Below are 17,083 nucleotides of genomic sequence, written 5' to 3'. Positions count from 1 at the left end.
TGTCCTCACGAAATGGTCTGCGTCCCGAAAACACCCTGGCCAATAGTACTCTTGCAAGAGACGGTCCTTAGTTTTCTTAACTCCTAGGTGTCCGGACCACGAACCCCCGTGTGACAAGCGCAACAGATCCTGACGATAGCATTGAGGCACGATCAGCTGATCGAACTCCACTCCTCGGCGGTCTAGATACTTCCGGTACAGGACTCCACCTCTTTCCACAAAACGCGCAGTTTTCCTGGCGATACCTTCTTTGACATTGCAGCGTATGTTTTCTAGGCTACCATCCTTCTTTTGCTCGGCTATCAAAGCCGACCGGCTGACTTTTAGCAACCTATCAAGTCCGTCTGACGTAGGCGCGATGAGCAAATCAGTAGATAGCTCTTCTAACTTTCCCGTGTCGGGCGTTTCCTCTCCAGTATCTGGCGCCGTCAACGTTACAGACTCAAGTTTATTCAGTTCGGGCGTGCTCTGAATATCAGCTTGCTGCGCCTCTGACCCTTTTTCGTTGTTTGATAACGTCGGCCCCGCAACTACCGCCTTTGCAGCGAGCTCCCGAACCTTCGATCTGGTTAAGGCCTGAACACTAGCTTCACCAAACAAAAGCCCCTTCTCGCGCAGGAGGTGATCGGACCTGTTTGAAAATAGGTATGGGTACTGGGGGGGCAGCATAGATGACACTGCCGCCTCCGTCTCAAGCGCTCCGAAAGGTCCTTCAATAAGCACTTTTGCTACCGGCAGACACACGCTATGAGCTTCCACGGCTTGCTTGATCCACGCGCACTCGCCCGTGAACATATGGGGTTCTACATAAGACGGGTGAACTACATCCATCGTAGCTGCGGAATCGCGAAGCACTCGGCACTCTTTCCCGTTCACGAGGAGGTCTCGCATGTAAGGCTCGAGAAGCTTCATGTTCTCGTCAGTGCTGCCTATTGAAAAAAACACAACTTTTGGTGTTGTTTCCGAACACTGCGCCGAAAAGTGACCCGGCTTCTGGCACGTATAACAAACGCCCGCTCGCCTCATCTCGAACCGCTTTCTGCGTTTGGCTGCCGCCGTCTCTTTACGTTTGGTCGGACTGCTTTCACTCGCATCCTCACTACGCGTGTCCCCCTTTAATCTCATGGGCGTGAACTTCGGCCTCTCAAACTTCGAGCCAAATTCACCCTTTTGACCGTCCTTAGCTCCGCGAGCCCGACGCGTCACAAACTCCTCGGCTAGCTCAGCGGCTTTAGCCACCGTACAAACGTCTGGCCTATCCAAGACCCAGTATCGCACGTTCCCCGGTAACCGACTATAAAACTGTTCCAGCCCGAAGCACTGCAGAACTTTATCGTGGTCACCAAACGCTTTCTCTTCTTTGAGCCACTCCTGCATGTTTGACATAAGCCTATACGCAAACTCTGTATATGACTCACTTCTGCCTTTCTCATTTTCCCGAAACTTCCGACGGAACGCCTCCGCAGACAGCCGGTACTTTTTTAGCAGACTCGATTTTACTTTGTTGAAATCCTCTGCCTCCTCTCTATCCAAGCGAGCGACTACGTCGGCCGCCTCGCCGGGTAACAAAGTGAGCAAGCGCTGTGGCCACGTTTCCCGAGAGAACCCCTGCTTCTCGCACGTTCGCTCAAAGTTAACCAGGAACAAACCAATGTCCTCTCCAAGCTTAAACGGCCGCATCAGGTCAGTCATTTTGAACAATACGCGTTCTCCTGCACCGTGTGCCTGACTTCCATTACGAGCGCGTTCGATCTCTATCTCGAGACGCTTCATTTCCAAAGCGTGTTGACGGTCGCGCTCTTCTTTTTCTTTCTCTTTTTGTTCTTTAAGTTCGCGCTCCTGTCTTTTTGCAGTCTCCCTTTCCTCAATGGTCTCAAGGCATTCCGACAGCTTGTCATCCTCAGCTTCTAACTCAAGAATAGCCTTTAGCAGTTCAGGTTTTCTTAGTTTGTCTGAGACATCCAGACCCAACTCTCTTGCAAGCTCCAACAATTTCGGTTTGCGCAACGACTTCAAATCCATGGCTGCTCTGAATGCTGCTTTCTCTACTGCTTACTATTGTCTTGCCGCAAACTAACCCGGCAGCAACGACAACCACAATTACCAGCTCTGTTTCTGACACTAACAAAAGCCTGGCAAAGCTCAGAAGAAGAAAGTCCCGCACTCACCAAACCTCGCAGGCAGGAATTCCGCGCAGTCGTTCCGCTGCAGGCAACCAGTCGTCACACAGGGCTCGTTGCACTGCTCCCGGATCGTCGTTGAGCTGCTCAGCATACAGTCAACTGCATCTCTTCGCTGCTGGCCTCCGTTGTCGCGATCTCACCGCTGGCAGACAGTTGTTTGGAGTCGGAGGCGATCTCACCGCTGCCAACCAGATGTTTGGATCCCACCGATGGCATCGGTTGTTGGGAACTCGGCGCTGACGCCCGTGGTTGTACCTGGGTCGCAAGCCCCAAGGGTAGCGTTGGCCTGGCGGCCTGGGGTACAACTGGAAGCATCCGAAGGTCCCGGCAAAGCATGAGTCGACTGGTAACAACAAAACAACTTGTTTATTTTAACATCGCAAAGAGTTGGCGGTCAGGTTGACCGAAGTAGAGAGACGGGAGAGCACTTTACTCAACAGAAGAAATCGGAGCCCTCCTTTTGGCGTCCGGGGGCAGCTGTTTTTATACTCTCGCAGTTGAGGGCAAGAAGGAACCCCTCAATAGACGAGCACGTGATTGTACAATGGGCTAAGGTGACGCACACTGCCGCCGGTCGGGCACAAAGACTGGAAGGAGAGGGTGACCCCCTGCTGTCGCATCGCCTGGTTCGGGCACAATGACTGGAAGGAGAGGGTGACCCCCTGCTGTCGCATCGCCTGGTTCGGGCACAATGACTGGAAGGAGAGGGTGACCCCTGCTGTCGCATCGCCTGGTTCGGGCACAATGGCACATACACTCACACACGCACATGAAGACACGTGGCATCGGAACATGCCTGGAAACGCCTGGAAACGCCTGGCGGGGAGCGTTGCGGCGACGCCGAACGGGCCAAAATGTCTGCCGCCCCGCCGCAGTCGCGCCGGCAAAACCGCGTGTCGCAGGCGAAACGCAACAGACCGTGTAGTTTGGCGCCATAAATTTTAAAGATCATAAACACTACTAAACGTCACAGAAACGCAAGCAAATATGGCGGCTGCGTCTTCTTCCACACGCCCATTATATACTGGCGGAGCGCATACCGTATCTACTCGTGAAAGGGCCGCTCTTTTTTTTTTTTGTCTAGAATCTTGGATGGATGCGGCCCTTGTACGGATTAGGCCTATGACCGCCCGCTAAAATTAAGGTTCGTACTGTTTCCGCAACAGCAGTAGAGAGTAAGAGAGGCGCAAATGGCATAGTGCTGCAGTAAACGACCTCAGATACCGGCCTATCGACCCTGACCAGCGTCGACCCAAACTGGGCTACCTTCTTTAAAGACGAAATGCCATCAATCTGTCTGGAAACGCTGCCACCACCACCGAGACGACGCGCCGCACAAAGAAAAAGAATTTGCCGTGGTTGAACGCGGTTAAACCAAGTTTGTCGAGCGATAGCACGCTTGCTTGGGAAAGGACACAGATGCTGCTCGGCGCGGCAGCAGCAGCGAGCGAATTGACCGTCACGCTGCGTCTCGCTTCAACGCGAACTAAGCGTCGAAAGCACAGCGCATACGAAGCTACCAGCACTCGGCGCACTTTGTCCACATCACAGATCGCTTTCAAGATATGGGCGCCCACGCGGCGTAAGCAGCAGCCGCCAGTAATGGCAAGCTAAGTCCCAGTTTTACCTTGACTGAGCTTGAAGGTCAGATCTACGGAACCAGGCGTTTTCTGGGGTTTGAACCTGGAGCAAAATAGCAAACGCTCCAGTGACATGAGGCTGCCCTTACACGAGTATATACGGTACACAGAATGAGTGATTAACATTGGGAAAGTGCGAAAAATGCAGTTAAGCTAAATGTTAACTAGGGCAGCAACGCTTCACATTTTAAGTACTCGTCTCTCTACGCTGGTGCTAGTAGCATTTCTAGAAAATGGTCATCCTTTGTGCACTGGCTGGCTTCGGTTTTCCAATTACAACATTCCGCCAAATATAGTCAATTAGAAAGGCAATTTGCAAATTTTCGCATTAAACGCTGACATCTACTGCCACAATCAAATAATGCATCTTGAAAACCGTATTTGATTGTTTGCTGCGCTGTGTTTAAAGCCTGCATATTGATTTATTGCTCACGTGCAGAAAAGCTCCGCTTCACGCCTTCGGATTACAATGGCAGCCAGGAGAGGAGGCCAAGGGACTTGAGTTATTCTGGGGGCTTACTTTAGAGGGGGTCATGCTAGACTGCAGCCATGCACTCGCCTGCCCTGATGGCACTGACAGACCCAGAAAGAGTGCCATGATCCAGCCCCCCTTACCTCCACTCCCCTTAAAGAAAAAAGAAAAACGAGGCGCCATTGCTTTCTCATAATTGAGCATGCAAAAGCTCCTAAAGTGAAACAGACTGAGAGTTCTGCAAAAGGCTTTCTTCTCTCTGCCTGTTTAACGCTGGCGCCCGCTGCGATGCAGACTATGCGGTGCAAGTGTTCCATGACGCCCTCAAGCACGGAAAGTTCACCTGCTACCTGAGGCCCGACACACGCCTCCCGATGATCTACATAACAGACTGCTTGCGCGCTCTCATGGAGATGATGGAGGCCCCCTCGGAGAGCCTTAAGCTTCGCACCTACAACGTGACGGCTATGGACTTCACGCCCAAGGAGCTGTTCCAGGAAGTTCGCAAGCTGGTGCCCGAGCTCGAGGTCGAGTACAAGCCCGACGGGCGGCAAGCAATCGGTGAGTCCAGCACTGAGAATGCCAAAGGTGCACTCAAAAGCAAGGATGCTGTTTTTAAATTCATGTGTGGCATAAGCATACCTGTGCTTTGGAAATGTTCTGGTTTTGTTTTCACTACTGCTTATAGCTGTGTAATAACATCAACGCATACCCACAGATGCAGACATAAAGAAGAGATGCTGTTAACACCTTGTGTAATTTTCCTCAACCAAAGCATGCAGAACGTTTATTACAATAAGTGAGAGTATGCGGTACATCGACTGGCATAAATGTGTTGGTAGCAGTGGGTCCCCTTAAATGAGCTAGGACTGGAGGCTTGCCTAACGAACTGGGTAAGGGGAAGGAAGACGGCTCATTATACAGGGTGTTTAAGCTACACATAATTTTTATTAGAAAAACTATTAGCGTAGCGTTTTCGCAGAGGAGTAGGCGAGACAAACATACTTTTTGGCTAATCACATGTTTTAGAAAACCAGTTAAAAGAAATGTGTTAACTTTCTGTTATAAACAACTGCCCCCAAGGCACTGTCAGAGTCTGAGGCAGTCGCATCTTAATGCACACTCATTCTTTGAAAACCTTGAAAATCACATCTAATTGGAGATCATTGAATATCAGCACTAAATACAGCTGATATCGTAACAAAGCGTGATCCACCGCTGGGTCAGATCGAACGCCTCGTGACGAAGCGTGATGAAGTTTGAATGATAGCATGTCACGGCAAATACTGATACTGCACATCGTGTCAGATGCTTGTTACGCAAAATGCGCATCAGTATCAGCCGCGATTGGCCGTGATGTTCAGTTTCAAACTTCGTCACGCTTTTTGTAACGGGCCGTTTCCATCCATCACAGTGAGGCCACTTTGTCAGAGTTCCCGGTGCCCTCGGTTTCGATATTGCCTGGATTGAGTGTGGAAATTTCATGATGAATATGGTGAATTAAGTGCAATCTTCAAGATTTAAAAGGAAAGGGGGTGCAATAAAATGTGACTACCTCCAAACATGACATTTAAGTAACTGCTTCCAAGGCTCTAAACTAACAAGGTAATGAAATGTTCTTGTGAATTAGTCTTCTGTAACTCACGTTGTTAGCAGCAAAATATGTCGGCCTCAACTAGAAACTCGGCATAAACGCCATGTTCAGTATGCTAATAGCATTTTATAAATAATATATGTAGTCTAAAAAAAATTCACTGACGATTGTGATACTCCCTAATGTGACCTTTGAGTGCAGCTCTATACGTGTTTTCATTTGGTTTTATATTCGCTGGCGCGGCCGCCTCTCACCTGGAGATTGCGAGAGGCAACGCGTAGGTGAATGTGTAGGCGCGATTCACAGCAGCTGCTGCAGGGACCTTCCAGACGACACGCGCTAGTCTGGCGCCATCTCGTAGCCATCATCGCCACACTGCATTTTTCTTCCAACGCTTTCGCCATACCCTCCTCCTCTGCTTTTCGCCTCATGGTTCCACTGCATCTTCCTCGCATCTTTCATCCCCGACTGCTCTCCGCGATCGCTTTCATCCTTTGCTGTGCTCATTCGCTTCGTTATGCCGACGCAGGAACGGGCACCTAAGACACACACACCCCACTTTGCAGAAGGTTTACATGCAAGGTTTCACAGAAAGTGCCTTTTGTTTGCTAGAGGAACAAAAGTAGCATTGATGCATACTGTGCGAAATTCTATCTTTGCTAATTAAGTAATATTTCTTATAAATCTCAATAACTGGGATACGGTGGCAACTTTAGTCATTTATGCCATGTGCTCACTGCTTACAAAAGCTCTGCTTTCAATAAAAAGTGTCACTTTTTACTTTATTTATCACAAAGTCTTTTACTAATGGACAACTTATTGATCGATTACAATAAACTGAAAAAGCATGCGAACACTTAGGTTGGACTCGATAGATTTACCTTTATTGCCCTTTAATATTTTATTGATCGGTATGACAGTGTATGCAAGGACAGGGTAGCTTCATAACTGACACAGTTACTAGTCTTTTAATAGAAGAGTCCAACTGTCTTCACCTACGTGGTTGTATCCTGCTACAAAGGAGGTGTGGAAAAAAAATGATAGGCACTGCTGCAATCTCACTTCATGATTTCATTGCCTCAAAATCTGAAAAGACACAATACTGAACCATCTAGGCAGAACACTCAAAGGCATCACCAGCAGAGTAAATTTTACTTAAGTCATATGTTTAACCTCTGGTTCAATGTTTATAAGGCAGTGCCTGAAGGCTATTTCCGGGTGGAGCAGATTTTCAAAATTTTTTTCTACCCCAGAATCTCGCCTTATTGCTTTACCTCCCTCTTTCACCATATTGAGATTGCCATAGCATAGGTGGAGCCACTGTCCATCTTGCACTTATGTAAATAGCAACAGCACAGTTGAAAAGACCAATAAAGAGTGTTAGAGACTAAATTTTGCCCTTTCTTGCAGCTGACTCTTGGCCGCAGGTGTTCGATGACAGCAATGCGCGCCGGGACTGGGGCTGGAAGCCAACCTACGATTTGGCTCAGATGTGCAAAGTTATGGTGGACAATCTCCGAACCGTCTATCAGCGCTGATCTGGGAGACCAGCTTAGGAAAAATAGCCATCTTGTTTCTTCTGGAAACAGGTGAGTAACGACGGGCAGCTTTATAAGATGGGACAATCCGCAGAGCATGAAACTTTAATGAAGGTGTTTTTTGCCACGGCAGCGTGGACTTTTGGTACTTTTAGTGAAAAAAAACTAACACATTATAAGTTGACAGTTGTTATAAATAGCCTATTTTTCTCCAGGAACAACAGCATTCTGAACTGTCTTCCCATGGCTTGGTGTGTTGATTTACAGTTAAGGACACAGCGGGAGTGTAACCGATAGAAACCATTTATTCCAGCATGTCAGCAGGCCCATACATTAGAAATGCCATCAGTACAGTTATTCCATCAGTCTGCTAAAGAAAGAAAAAAGCATGAACAAAATCTGACCGTAGAAGTGTATAAAGGTTTCAGATGCACCAGTGCATCATTGAAACAGATGCTTAAGTGTCATCAAAAATGATAATATATTTCATTCTCTAAAGATAAGATCTCTTATCAGATCAGACTAGTGCTTTTAGAGTAACATGTCAGTAGCCTAAATTCTCCACTGCATCTTACCAGCCTGTTGCCTCCATGCCTACGAAGCAAATTCCATGGTACATGTCACCACGCAGGAGGTAAGCGAGAGGGGCTGTGCACATGACTTCCAAGAGCGTGTGCATGACACCGTAATGAAATCTCCCTATCTCCGAGAATGTAGGCGAAATAGGCGACTCACTAGTGCAGTGCTTGGGAAAGGGCGCAACGCGCCTCGTCCCTCACACCCCTCAGCAGCATGTTTTACCAGCAGGCCACAGACAATGTTGGATTCCATTAGATGCAACGGTGCAGGCGAACTCGACTGCATATTGCATTTTTATTTGCTTCCTTTTTATGGGTGATTGTTCATTGAACAAACTGACACCTAGAAACCTGTGTGCTAACTTCTTTGATCAAAGCTTCTAAAGAATGTCTTGCAGAGCGATACTAAAATTTTTTTAATATGACACTGGAGATGAGCGTGATAATCTGACTTGGCGTGGGGCGACAAAATGCACTTAAGTGCTTGTACTCAGTGGCCATGTCCCATGTGATGAAGTGTCCTGCAAGCATGTGCAATAGAGCTTACCTGGCAGGGGCAGTGGAATTTTAATTTTTCCTGAAGGTCCTAAACAGTTTGGGAAGTGTCAGTAATTGCAAAATATCATTTTCTCACACATCATCCTGCTATGTGGCCAAGATATGGCATGGCATGAAGTGGCCAGGTTGTATCCCACAGTAACTTATGTTAGACTGCAAGAATGTAATACCAAAGCACAAATGCTATAGAAGTGCAAGCGCTATATAGACAGTAAGTGATGACATGAAGGACAGGATGCCAGTGGGAAGTACCTCAGCACTGTGGTAGCTGAAGCCCCATACGAAGTCCAAAGAAAGTGCCTGGTGTAACTGTAACTGGTGTTTTGAACACTTTTAGATTTCGTTTGTGCTGTCATTTTAAATAAGTGCCTTTGAAATGCAGTCTGACAACGCCACCAGCAGTATGCTACACCAGGGGGCCAAAGACAATGTTGGATTTCATTGGATGCAAAATTCCATTTAGCATTTTCATCCACATTCTTGACTTTCATATCATATCATGTAGCAAAGCAAACAACAGACAGGGATGCAAAAGGAAGAGCTGACTAAAGCATCACTCTTTTGAGCTGAAGGTTTAACGCAGGCACACAACAATTATGTATAAAGTGGAATGCACAAAAATGAAGAAAGAAAACTGCCAACACCTCTACAATAGTGCTTGTGTTGTCCTTTTTGTCTGCACACGCTCTTTGTGTTTCTATGTAATGAACATAATTTTAACTCGCCTAGTTCTCTACTCACACCATACTTTTGTTTTTGTTCAATTACAGCGAATGCCAAGAAAAAAGAAAGGAGGCTGCAAGTTCTGGGCGTGCGCTGTTTCCCTCACGACTCGCACGCGTCATCCGTCCACCACTGTCGTCAGCATCGAAGTGCAATCACGATTGGCTCCAAGCTGGGTCCTTAATTCAACACAGTGCTTTAACAAAGGCAGCTTGAACACCTAGACCTGACCTGAAACACTCTCTTCATTGCCATTTTGATGCTTCAAGCACACGTCTGTAGCCAACTTCTAGTAACTGCGAGTCAAATTCACTGTTCATCTCAGCACTTCTTTGCAATGCAACTGAAGCAGTGAGCTTGGCCATTGGATTTGAGACAAGAGAAATTGTAACTGTGCACTACTCCACCAACTTCATGGTTCTTCCTGTGAATGTGTGGGCATGATAAACAAAACCCTGACAAAGGCCTCTGATGCTGTTAAAAAGTTTGAGCATTATGATGAAACCTCAAGAACATCTGCTTCTCTGTGCTCCATGTTTTAGTACCCATAGATTGCACTGCATGGCTTTTTTGCCTTCTAATTCACGTTAGATATGCAGTCACCAAACTGCGTTTGGCAATGTCTCCTGGAACACAAGTAGCAAAAGGATAAAAAGAAAAATAGAAAAAAGAAAGCAAGAAAACAGATGACACAAGTGTTTACAGGAAGGTGGAAGTGATCAACATAGTGGAACGAGGGATGTCTCAGATCAGAGCCAACATTTTGACGAGACTTGTTTTTGTCAGCGCCCCAATGATGGCAAGTCCCTTTGACAAGCGTTGGCTCCAGCCCAAGACACCCCTTGCTCAACCACTGTTGACGAACTTCACGAGTGCAATAGGGGTTAAACACACCTATTGCCTTCATTCATAGCCTCACTCTGTCATGTGCTACTAGTACTACATCCCCTACTGAAAGTTGTATGCATTTTGGCCATCGCAGCTTGTGACCTCATGGCTAACCTGAAACCTAGAGCAGTTGCTTTTCTGTCATGATCAGGAAACAGGTGGTGACAAGCCGAATGTTTCACTTCTCTCGCGATGCAAGAACTGTGAAAGAGCAATGAGCTGTCTCATTCAGCACAGTTTGCGATTGCTATGTTACCTTTGCAAGAAAAAAAAGAAATGTGGCTTTTTGTAGAAGTGTGTGCCTTAAAAACGTCTTTCATTGTGCGACATCTGTCAAGTTGCAAGAGTTGACTGTGTTTACATTACAGGCAACTTAAAAGCTTAAGCTACGAGGTAATTGAACTATCAAAAAGACTCTCCTTGTAGACATTACATAGCGTTGATATAAGCATATAGGAGCAGATATTTATTCAGCTGAACAATACCCTCACTGCTGTAATGGGCAAAATTTTGTTCACATTGTCAGCAGCAACTAAATAGCAGCAACTATCAGTGCATACAGTTATATGCACGAATTACTGGTGCTCCTGGATAGCCTTCTTTCAAACAGGAATTTGAAGTTGCATTGAAGTGTTGACAGCTTACTACACAGCATACAACAGCAGCTTTAGACATAACCTAAACATTTTTACAGCACTCAAACTTGTAAATAAGGACAGCTTTGTGTGCGCATGTTTGTTCAACGTGAACTTTTCAGAGATGCATTTCTGCCTTTGTACAGAGCAATGTAGTGTGTCGGTTAGAGTTGTTGTTTGAGTATTTACAGGCTCTTGTAATTCAAGACATTCAGCATATGCATGAGCTGTTAACTCTATCTCTTTAGTTATGAGTCCATTCAGAGTGCTTTTTTTAGATGCTTCTTACCCATTATGTAAAGGGAGCTTTTCAATGGCCGTATTTTGTGACAATTCCTTTCCTTAACATGTTCGCTGCGACAGCATTCGTCTTTTTTTGAAGTCCCGATTGAATATATAGAATATTCGCACGAGCCTACAATTACCACTAAATGAGCAGAGCGACATGTTTCGGCGGCCACAGCTCACCAGTTGCGCTCGCGGCCGATAACATAGAATGTCACATGCAGGAAGCACAAAGTTGCCCACAGGTTATTTGACTGAACCTTGCATCCACACATCGTAGAACTGCTATATGAAGCACTTTCTGCTAAGAACACGTCACAGATCACAAACAACTTCACTGCGAGGCATGAAACGATGTGTAGTGATAACTAAGTGCTTTGTATTATTTTATACTGCATTGCACACTGAACTAAATGAACGGTTCACTGAGGCTGCACTTTTGAGATATTGCAAATCATGTGACAAAAGAATTGAACAACTTTTCAGTTAACATGACACAGCACAATCCTGTTTCAGCACCTTCAATCAGTGGGCCTCTAGCATGCCTGCCGATCGTAGTTGGCCGTCCTTGTGCGACGTGGTTCACAGAACAGGCTCTAGGGTTTTTCGGATGGCATGCTAGGCGCACTGCTGAGAAGCTGCAGAACGCAAATGCTAAAACACTTCACATTGTACATCAGGTCATGCCTTGCTAGAGACTCATGAATGGCTACCATCTCCCTTGTACTTAGGAGCAACAGATTGAGACATAAAATGTTCAGCTTAAAAAGAGGGCGCAAGTTAGACAGAAGATGACAAACAAGAAGTGATCTATTTGTTGCTAGGTTTCGTCTCTCTTGCGTCCTTGTTACAATGTGTGTTCTACATCACATCATCCTAAACCAAATCACCCAATGAACTGATTTTATTCGATACTGAGAAAAGTTCACTGCCTTAAGAATGACAGCCAAACAGCCATTTCTCCTTTGAAAGCATGACACTTTGTTGATGACAAAGATTGTATGTTTAGAACGACAGAAAGCTGAGCTAGTTGGTAAGGATTCGTTATGCAAAAAAAACGAGGTGAGGCGTGCAGACAGGACACAAGAGTAGAGAAGTGGACAACATGAACGCCGTGTTGTCCACTTCTCTACTCTTGTGTCCTGTCTGCACGCCTCACCTCTTTTTTGCATAATGAAGATTGTGTGCTGTTACTGCATGGACTATGGATTTATAAAATAAGGACAGCTGAAAATACCAAGCGGACAAGACTCTGCACATTACAGTCATTGTTTACATGATTATGCACAAGTGCTTCACTGTTTTGAACAGGAGTACCTTGCAGCATGTCATTGAATTATGGTAACATACTGTTAAATGGATTATAACAACAAATGCACAGCTAACTCGGGATGACAGGTCTAACTTTTGCTTGATTGCTTTCAGGGATACATTCACTTTCGCAGGATGTAGTGCCCAATGCGATTCCTCGTTGGAGCGATACACATTTCACTTTGAATAATCAGCATATGCCAAGTAGATATTCTCGAAAATGATTGGTAGACAACACAACCCCAGTTTTTAAAGAATAATCTACCAGTCTAAACCAAGTCAGTATCTCTCGTTGGTACTTTTATAAATACACCAGAGACCAACCTTCAGCAATGGTATATAACTGGAAAAAAAGAAAAGAAAAAAGAAGTATCCAGGAAGGTTGTATTAATGGGGTTCTGCCGTGCCTGTTTTATACACTGACAAAAAGAAGGACATTCCACCATTCCTTGCTCCTTATTTCATTTTTGTTTCGAAGGAAGGAATGGATTGTTAAAACAGAATATTTATTAAAAATTGCTGAAAACTCTTCTTCGTCTTCTCTTCTTTTTATGGTTTGCTCACGGCTGTGTACATAATAAATACTGCTGGAACAGTGGAGCACTGTGCCAGTGCTACGACTCCATCATGGATTCCTCTTGAGCTGTAGTATGGAAAAAAGACAATTCCTGGAATCACTCAGATGCAAGAGACAGACTGTAGACTTATCAACAATGCTCTTGTCTTAGAAGGCTCTTGTAAATGCAGAGATGTTCATATAAACCTAGCTTAAAATTGAAACAGCAGAAATGTCACCTTAATTGCATCCCAGTTCATTTGTGCTTCCTTAGAAGCTATGACATCAGGTAATAAAGAAACAATTTGTTGGAATATTTCTTTTTTCGGCAATTTCAAAAAAGTACTCAAGAGAACTGTCACATACAGTAGAACCTTGTTGATTACTTTCTTGTTTGTTGAGTTTTCCCAGTTCTTACACTTTGAAGCACCATTAGTGTTTAGCTTCCCATTTGTTACGTTTCTCTTCCCCGCTGTTATGCCCAAGGAGTGCAACGATGCATCATCAATGCAGCATCATCCGTCAGTGATGTTTATGTTTACCACAGCATGTTGCTGCTGAAGACGGTCACTTGCAGAACCTGTTGTGCAGTGTAGAAGGATTGCCATCGCCATGTTTGATTCATCGCCGGTTGCTGATCTCAACACAGCTCACAAAGCCGAAAGTCGAGAAGAGGCGGAGAAAGGAAAATGGCGTCACCCCAAATCCACGTTAAGCGATGCTGTCTCGTGGCCTTTGATACAGCTTATGTGGTTACATTTATATACAAGGCTGCAGTAAACTTAAAAAAACTTGCTCGTGCTTGAATAGAGCCTTTGTTACGGGTGCCAGAAGAAAACTCTGAGCTTAACTTTGTGAATAGCGAATATGACAGCTAAGAAAGAGAGAGAAAAGGTGTTTGATTGTTCAATTTATTTGCAAGGCAGCAGTAATGAGCTCTAATCGGGAAGTTTTCGACAGTTGGTTATCTTGCTCTTCAACTTCAGATTAAGATAAAAGTGGCTTTTGCTTCATCAGTAATGCTGCCGCAAGAGTTTCCAAATGTTATCTTTCTCTGGATTTTGTGTTCTTTTTCTGTGGCCCCCTAGGAAACAAATAAGCGAGGTTCCACTATATTAATCTGCAAATAGATGGATGAGATCATTAAGAAATCCTGTAGTACACATCCCCTTATATGCATACCTGCCAACTTGTGAACTTTAAAATTTGTAAGAACGCCACAGATATGACAAGCCAAGATACGACAAAAATACACAAATTTTTTCAAGGGGTTGGGACACCAAATTTTGAGGCTGTAAAAAGCATGTTGTAGGCTGCTTCCGTATGCAAGGACACCCAGAACGAGGTATTGGACGCTGCAAACATTTCAAAATAATTTTAATTCAGCTCCAAAAAGTCATTAAAAAACTCCTTCTCGTAGTCGAGACCCATCGCTAGCGCGGCAGTTACTACGTCACAGAGGAGGAATGAAAATACTGACGTCATAGCACACTAGCACAAAAACGTGACGTATGATGAGTAGCGATGAAATACCGATTACGGAGCCTGCTGAGCCGAGCGACCGAGCATAGCCTCCACTATGACCGAGCTACAGGCATATAGAAATCCTTTCTTAATGCAAAGGAGGGGTAAGACGTGCAGACACGGACACAAGGGGAGAGAAGTGGACAACATGAACGCCGCACGGCGGCCCGCGAACGGCAAACTGCGTGCGGAGAGTTGCCGTGCAGACGGGCCTTTACATGTTTGAGTGTAACACTAGCCGGCAGACTCCGAAAGAGACCAGGATATGCGGCGTTCGTGTTGTCCGCTTCTCTCCTCGCATACTCGCATAGTTCGGCAGCTCAGTGCGGTCTCTCGTTTGCTTGGCCTTTCCCAATGTGAGGGCCCGTCCACGTTACCGGCACGGAAACTCGCTGCACGCCGTTTGCTGTTCGCGGGCCCCCGTGCGACTGCGGTTTTGCTCGCGAACAGCGAGATTTCCTTGCCGTAGAGAGGACGGGCCCGGGACCCGTTTGTGCGGCAGCCGTACGGCGAAGCGGCCAATCAGCGACCGAGGAGTGGTCACTGTGGCACCGACGGCAGCTTCACCGCCTCTGATCGTTCAGCGCCGCCGATATCGTCGCTAGGCCTTTTCCGGTTTACTTCAAAGCTAAATTACGGCGCTTCGGAATGAATAACCGACTCTCACAAGCCGCAATATTTTCTTAACGTTGTTGTCGCTCTTCGCAATAATGATAATAATCGCGACATGCCCTTCGAATCGCCAGTTGTTGACCTCTGCTGGCAGAGCACATGTATGCACGAGCAGACGACGCAGCATAGTTTTACGTCACTATTTTTTGTGGCCCACGTGACGAAGCCATGTTGCGTTTCCTCCTCTGTGACGTCATGGCATCCCCCGGAGCCCAGAAACGGAAACCGAAATCGCTTGCTATAATAATGCTATTATTAAATTATTTATCGGATATATACGAATCCCACTGTGTGTATTGTGCTCCCTGAAGCATAACGCAACGTTTGAATCAACAAACGAATGAATAAAAATTTTGATGTCTCCACCCCTTTAAAGTTTGCCCTTAGTGCATACCTTTTATAGGACACCATGTGCATTTTATTATCGATAACTTATCTTTAGATGCAGCTCACTACAAGCGACACAAACACTGTTCCCAAGACCACATTCATCTTTAGCGACTTTGCTATTGCCGATTTCATGCACTTCGGAAGCTTGTCTGAATAAACTTGCTTGGAGCAAGTACCCCTACCAGTAGAAGGTGGGATAGGTACCATAACAATTTCTTTCTTGCACACATTATTGTTTCAACATTACTCTGCTCCATGCTATGGCACCTTTAATTAAAACCTTTTTATTCGCGAGCAGAATATACTTTTCATAAAATGTAATGCGACATTTGTAAAATCGTAGAACAGGCTCCGATTCGTAAGCTTTACAAAAGTCACACTTTCGCCTGAAAGGTGAAGCATTGATTGTGACAGCAAATTAGTAGACAGATATATAAAGTAAGGCTAGTAGTTTTATCGGCTGTATAAACTTGTGCAAACATTAGCTTACAAGCTAAATTAACAAGCATGGTGTTACATGCGCACAAGCAAACATGAATGCATCTCACTCAATGACCATGGAAACTCGCTGTCAAAATGCTGGACTGAGAAAGCGTGACAGCAGCATTAAGCGAGTTGACTTTCATGCTGCCTCTCCCTGCAATGTGAACTAAGTGGTGAAAACACAGCGTACACGAAGCTATCGGCACTCTGCGCACTGTGCCCCATTGCAAATCGTATTCAAAATAGAGCCCGTACAGCTGCACAAAACACAGTAGCCGCCAAATTAGAGCACCTTCTCCTCCCCCTGGTGCCTTGCGTATGACAAAATACAGTGTGCTTCCTCCTCGCCTTCCTCCCTTGTGTGCACGAGATCGAGCCACTATCGTCGGCTTACCCTTGCATACCTTCACTTGCACGTACAACATAAGGTACACGGGGACGGCAGAGGTACGCCAGGATGGTCCATATAATTTGCAATAAAGATTCGACAGAGAGAGTTGGCAGGCATGCTTATGATAAAGCCAGGCTACAAGTTTAACTCATTAGAAGGGTGCAATCTGACACTGAGGATACATGTGTGTAACGGTGAGTACTGTTGTAAAAGCATCTATTTCATCTGCTACAGCAACTAAGTTTTACAAGTGAAAACTAACATGCCTCACAGGCCTGAAGCATTCCATGGTGTTCATGATTGACTGATTGATTAATTGACTACTGACTGACTTAATGGGTTCAACGTTCCAAAGCAACAAACAACGGGAGATGTTCTAGATTATCTCAAACATCTTAGCGTTTTTCTTTTTCATTGCATTTCCATTACAATGAAGCTGCAGAGGCTGAGAATCGAACCAGTGACCTTGTACTTGGAAAGCAGAACAGCTATGTCCCTTTCCTACTCTTTTTTTTTTCAACAGCAATCATCTTTATTACACAAATTTTTGATATGCCAGGAGCTTTTTGAAGTGGACCAAGTGTAAAATATAGTCAATATTTTTACCGTACCAAAAAATTATCCTTGCAGTTTGTGGATTCAGCCCATATTTCTGGACACAG

General features: G+C 45.5%; 2 protein-coding genes across 5 annotated transcripts in view; one reads left to right on the top strand and one right to left on the bottom strand.

Moving 5' to 3' along the window:
- Tdh (L-threonine dehydrogenase) overlaps window positions 1-12,936 on the top strand; it is a 99,905-nt gene extending 86,969 nt beyond the window's left edge. For all 3 annotated transcript variants that reach the window (XM_075704299.1, XM_075704298.1, XM_075704300.1), the window contains exons 7-9: window positions 4,590-4,856; window positions 7,300-7,478; window positions 9,334-12,936. In XM_075704299.1, coding sequence (XP_075560414.1) covers window positions 4,590-4,856; window positions 7,300-7,427 — 395 coding nt within the window. In that variant the 3' untranslated portion in view covers window positions 7,428-7,478; window positions 9,334-12,936. The remainder of the gene's footprint in view (window positions 1-4,589; window positions 4,857-7,299; window positions 7,479-9,333) is intronic.
- Window positions 12,893-17,083, bottom strand: part of LOC142592708 (DNA primase large subunit-like) — a 46,231-nt gene continuing 42,040 nt past the window's right edge. The window contains exon 12 of one of the 2 annotated variants that reach the window (XM_075704297.1): window positions 12,893-13,048. In XM_075704297.1, the coding sequence (XP_075560412.1) occupies window positions 13,020-13,048 (29 nt within the window). In that variant the 3' untranslated portion in view covers window positions 12,893-13,019. Of the gene's footprint in view, window positions 13,049-13,798; window positions 14,046-17,083 lie in introns of those variants that run through there. The other variant, XM_075704296.1, reaches the window with a different exon arrangement.

Source organism: Dermacentor variabilis, chromosome 9, assembly GCF_050947875.1.
Source record: "Dermacentor variabilis isolate Ectoservices chromosome 9, ASM5094787v1, whole genome shotgun sequence".
In the NCBI taxonomy this organism is placed as follows: Eukaryota; Metazoa; Arthropoda; class Arachnida; order Ixodida; family Ixodidae; genus Dermacentor; species Dermacentor variabilis.
Note: the sequence above shows the minus strand (reverse complement) of the source record. Positions and strands in the feature narration are given on the sequence as shown.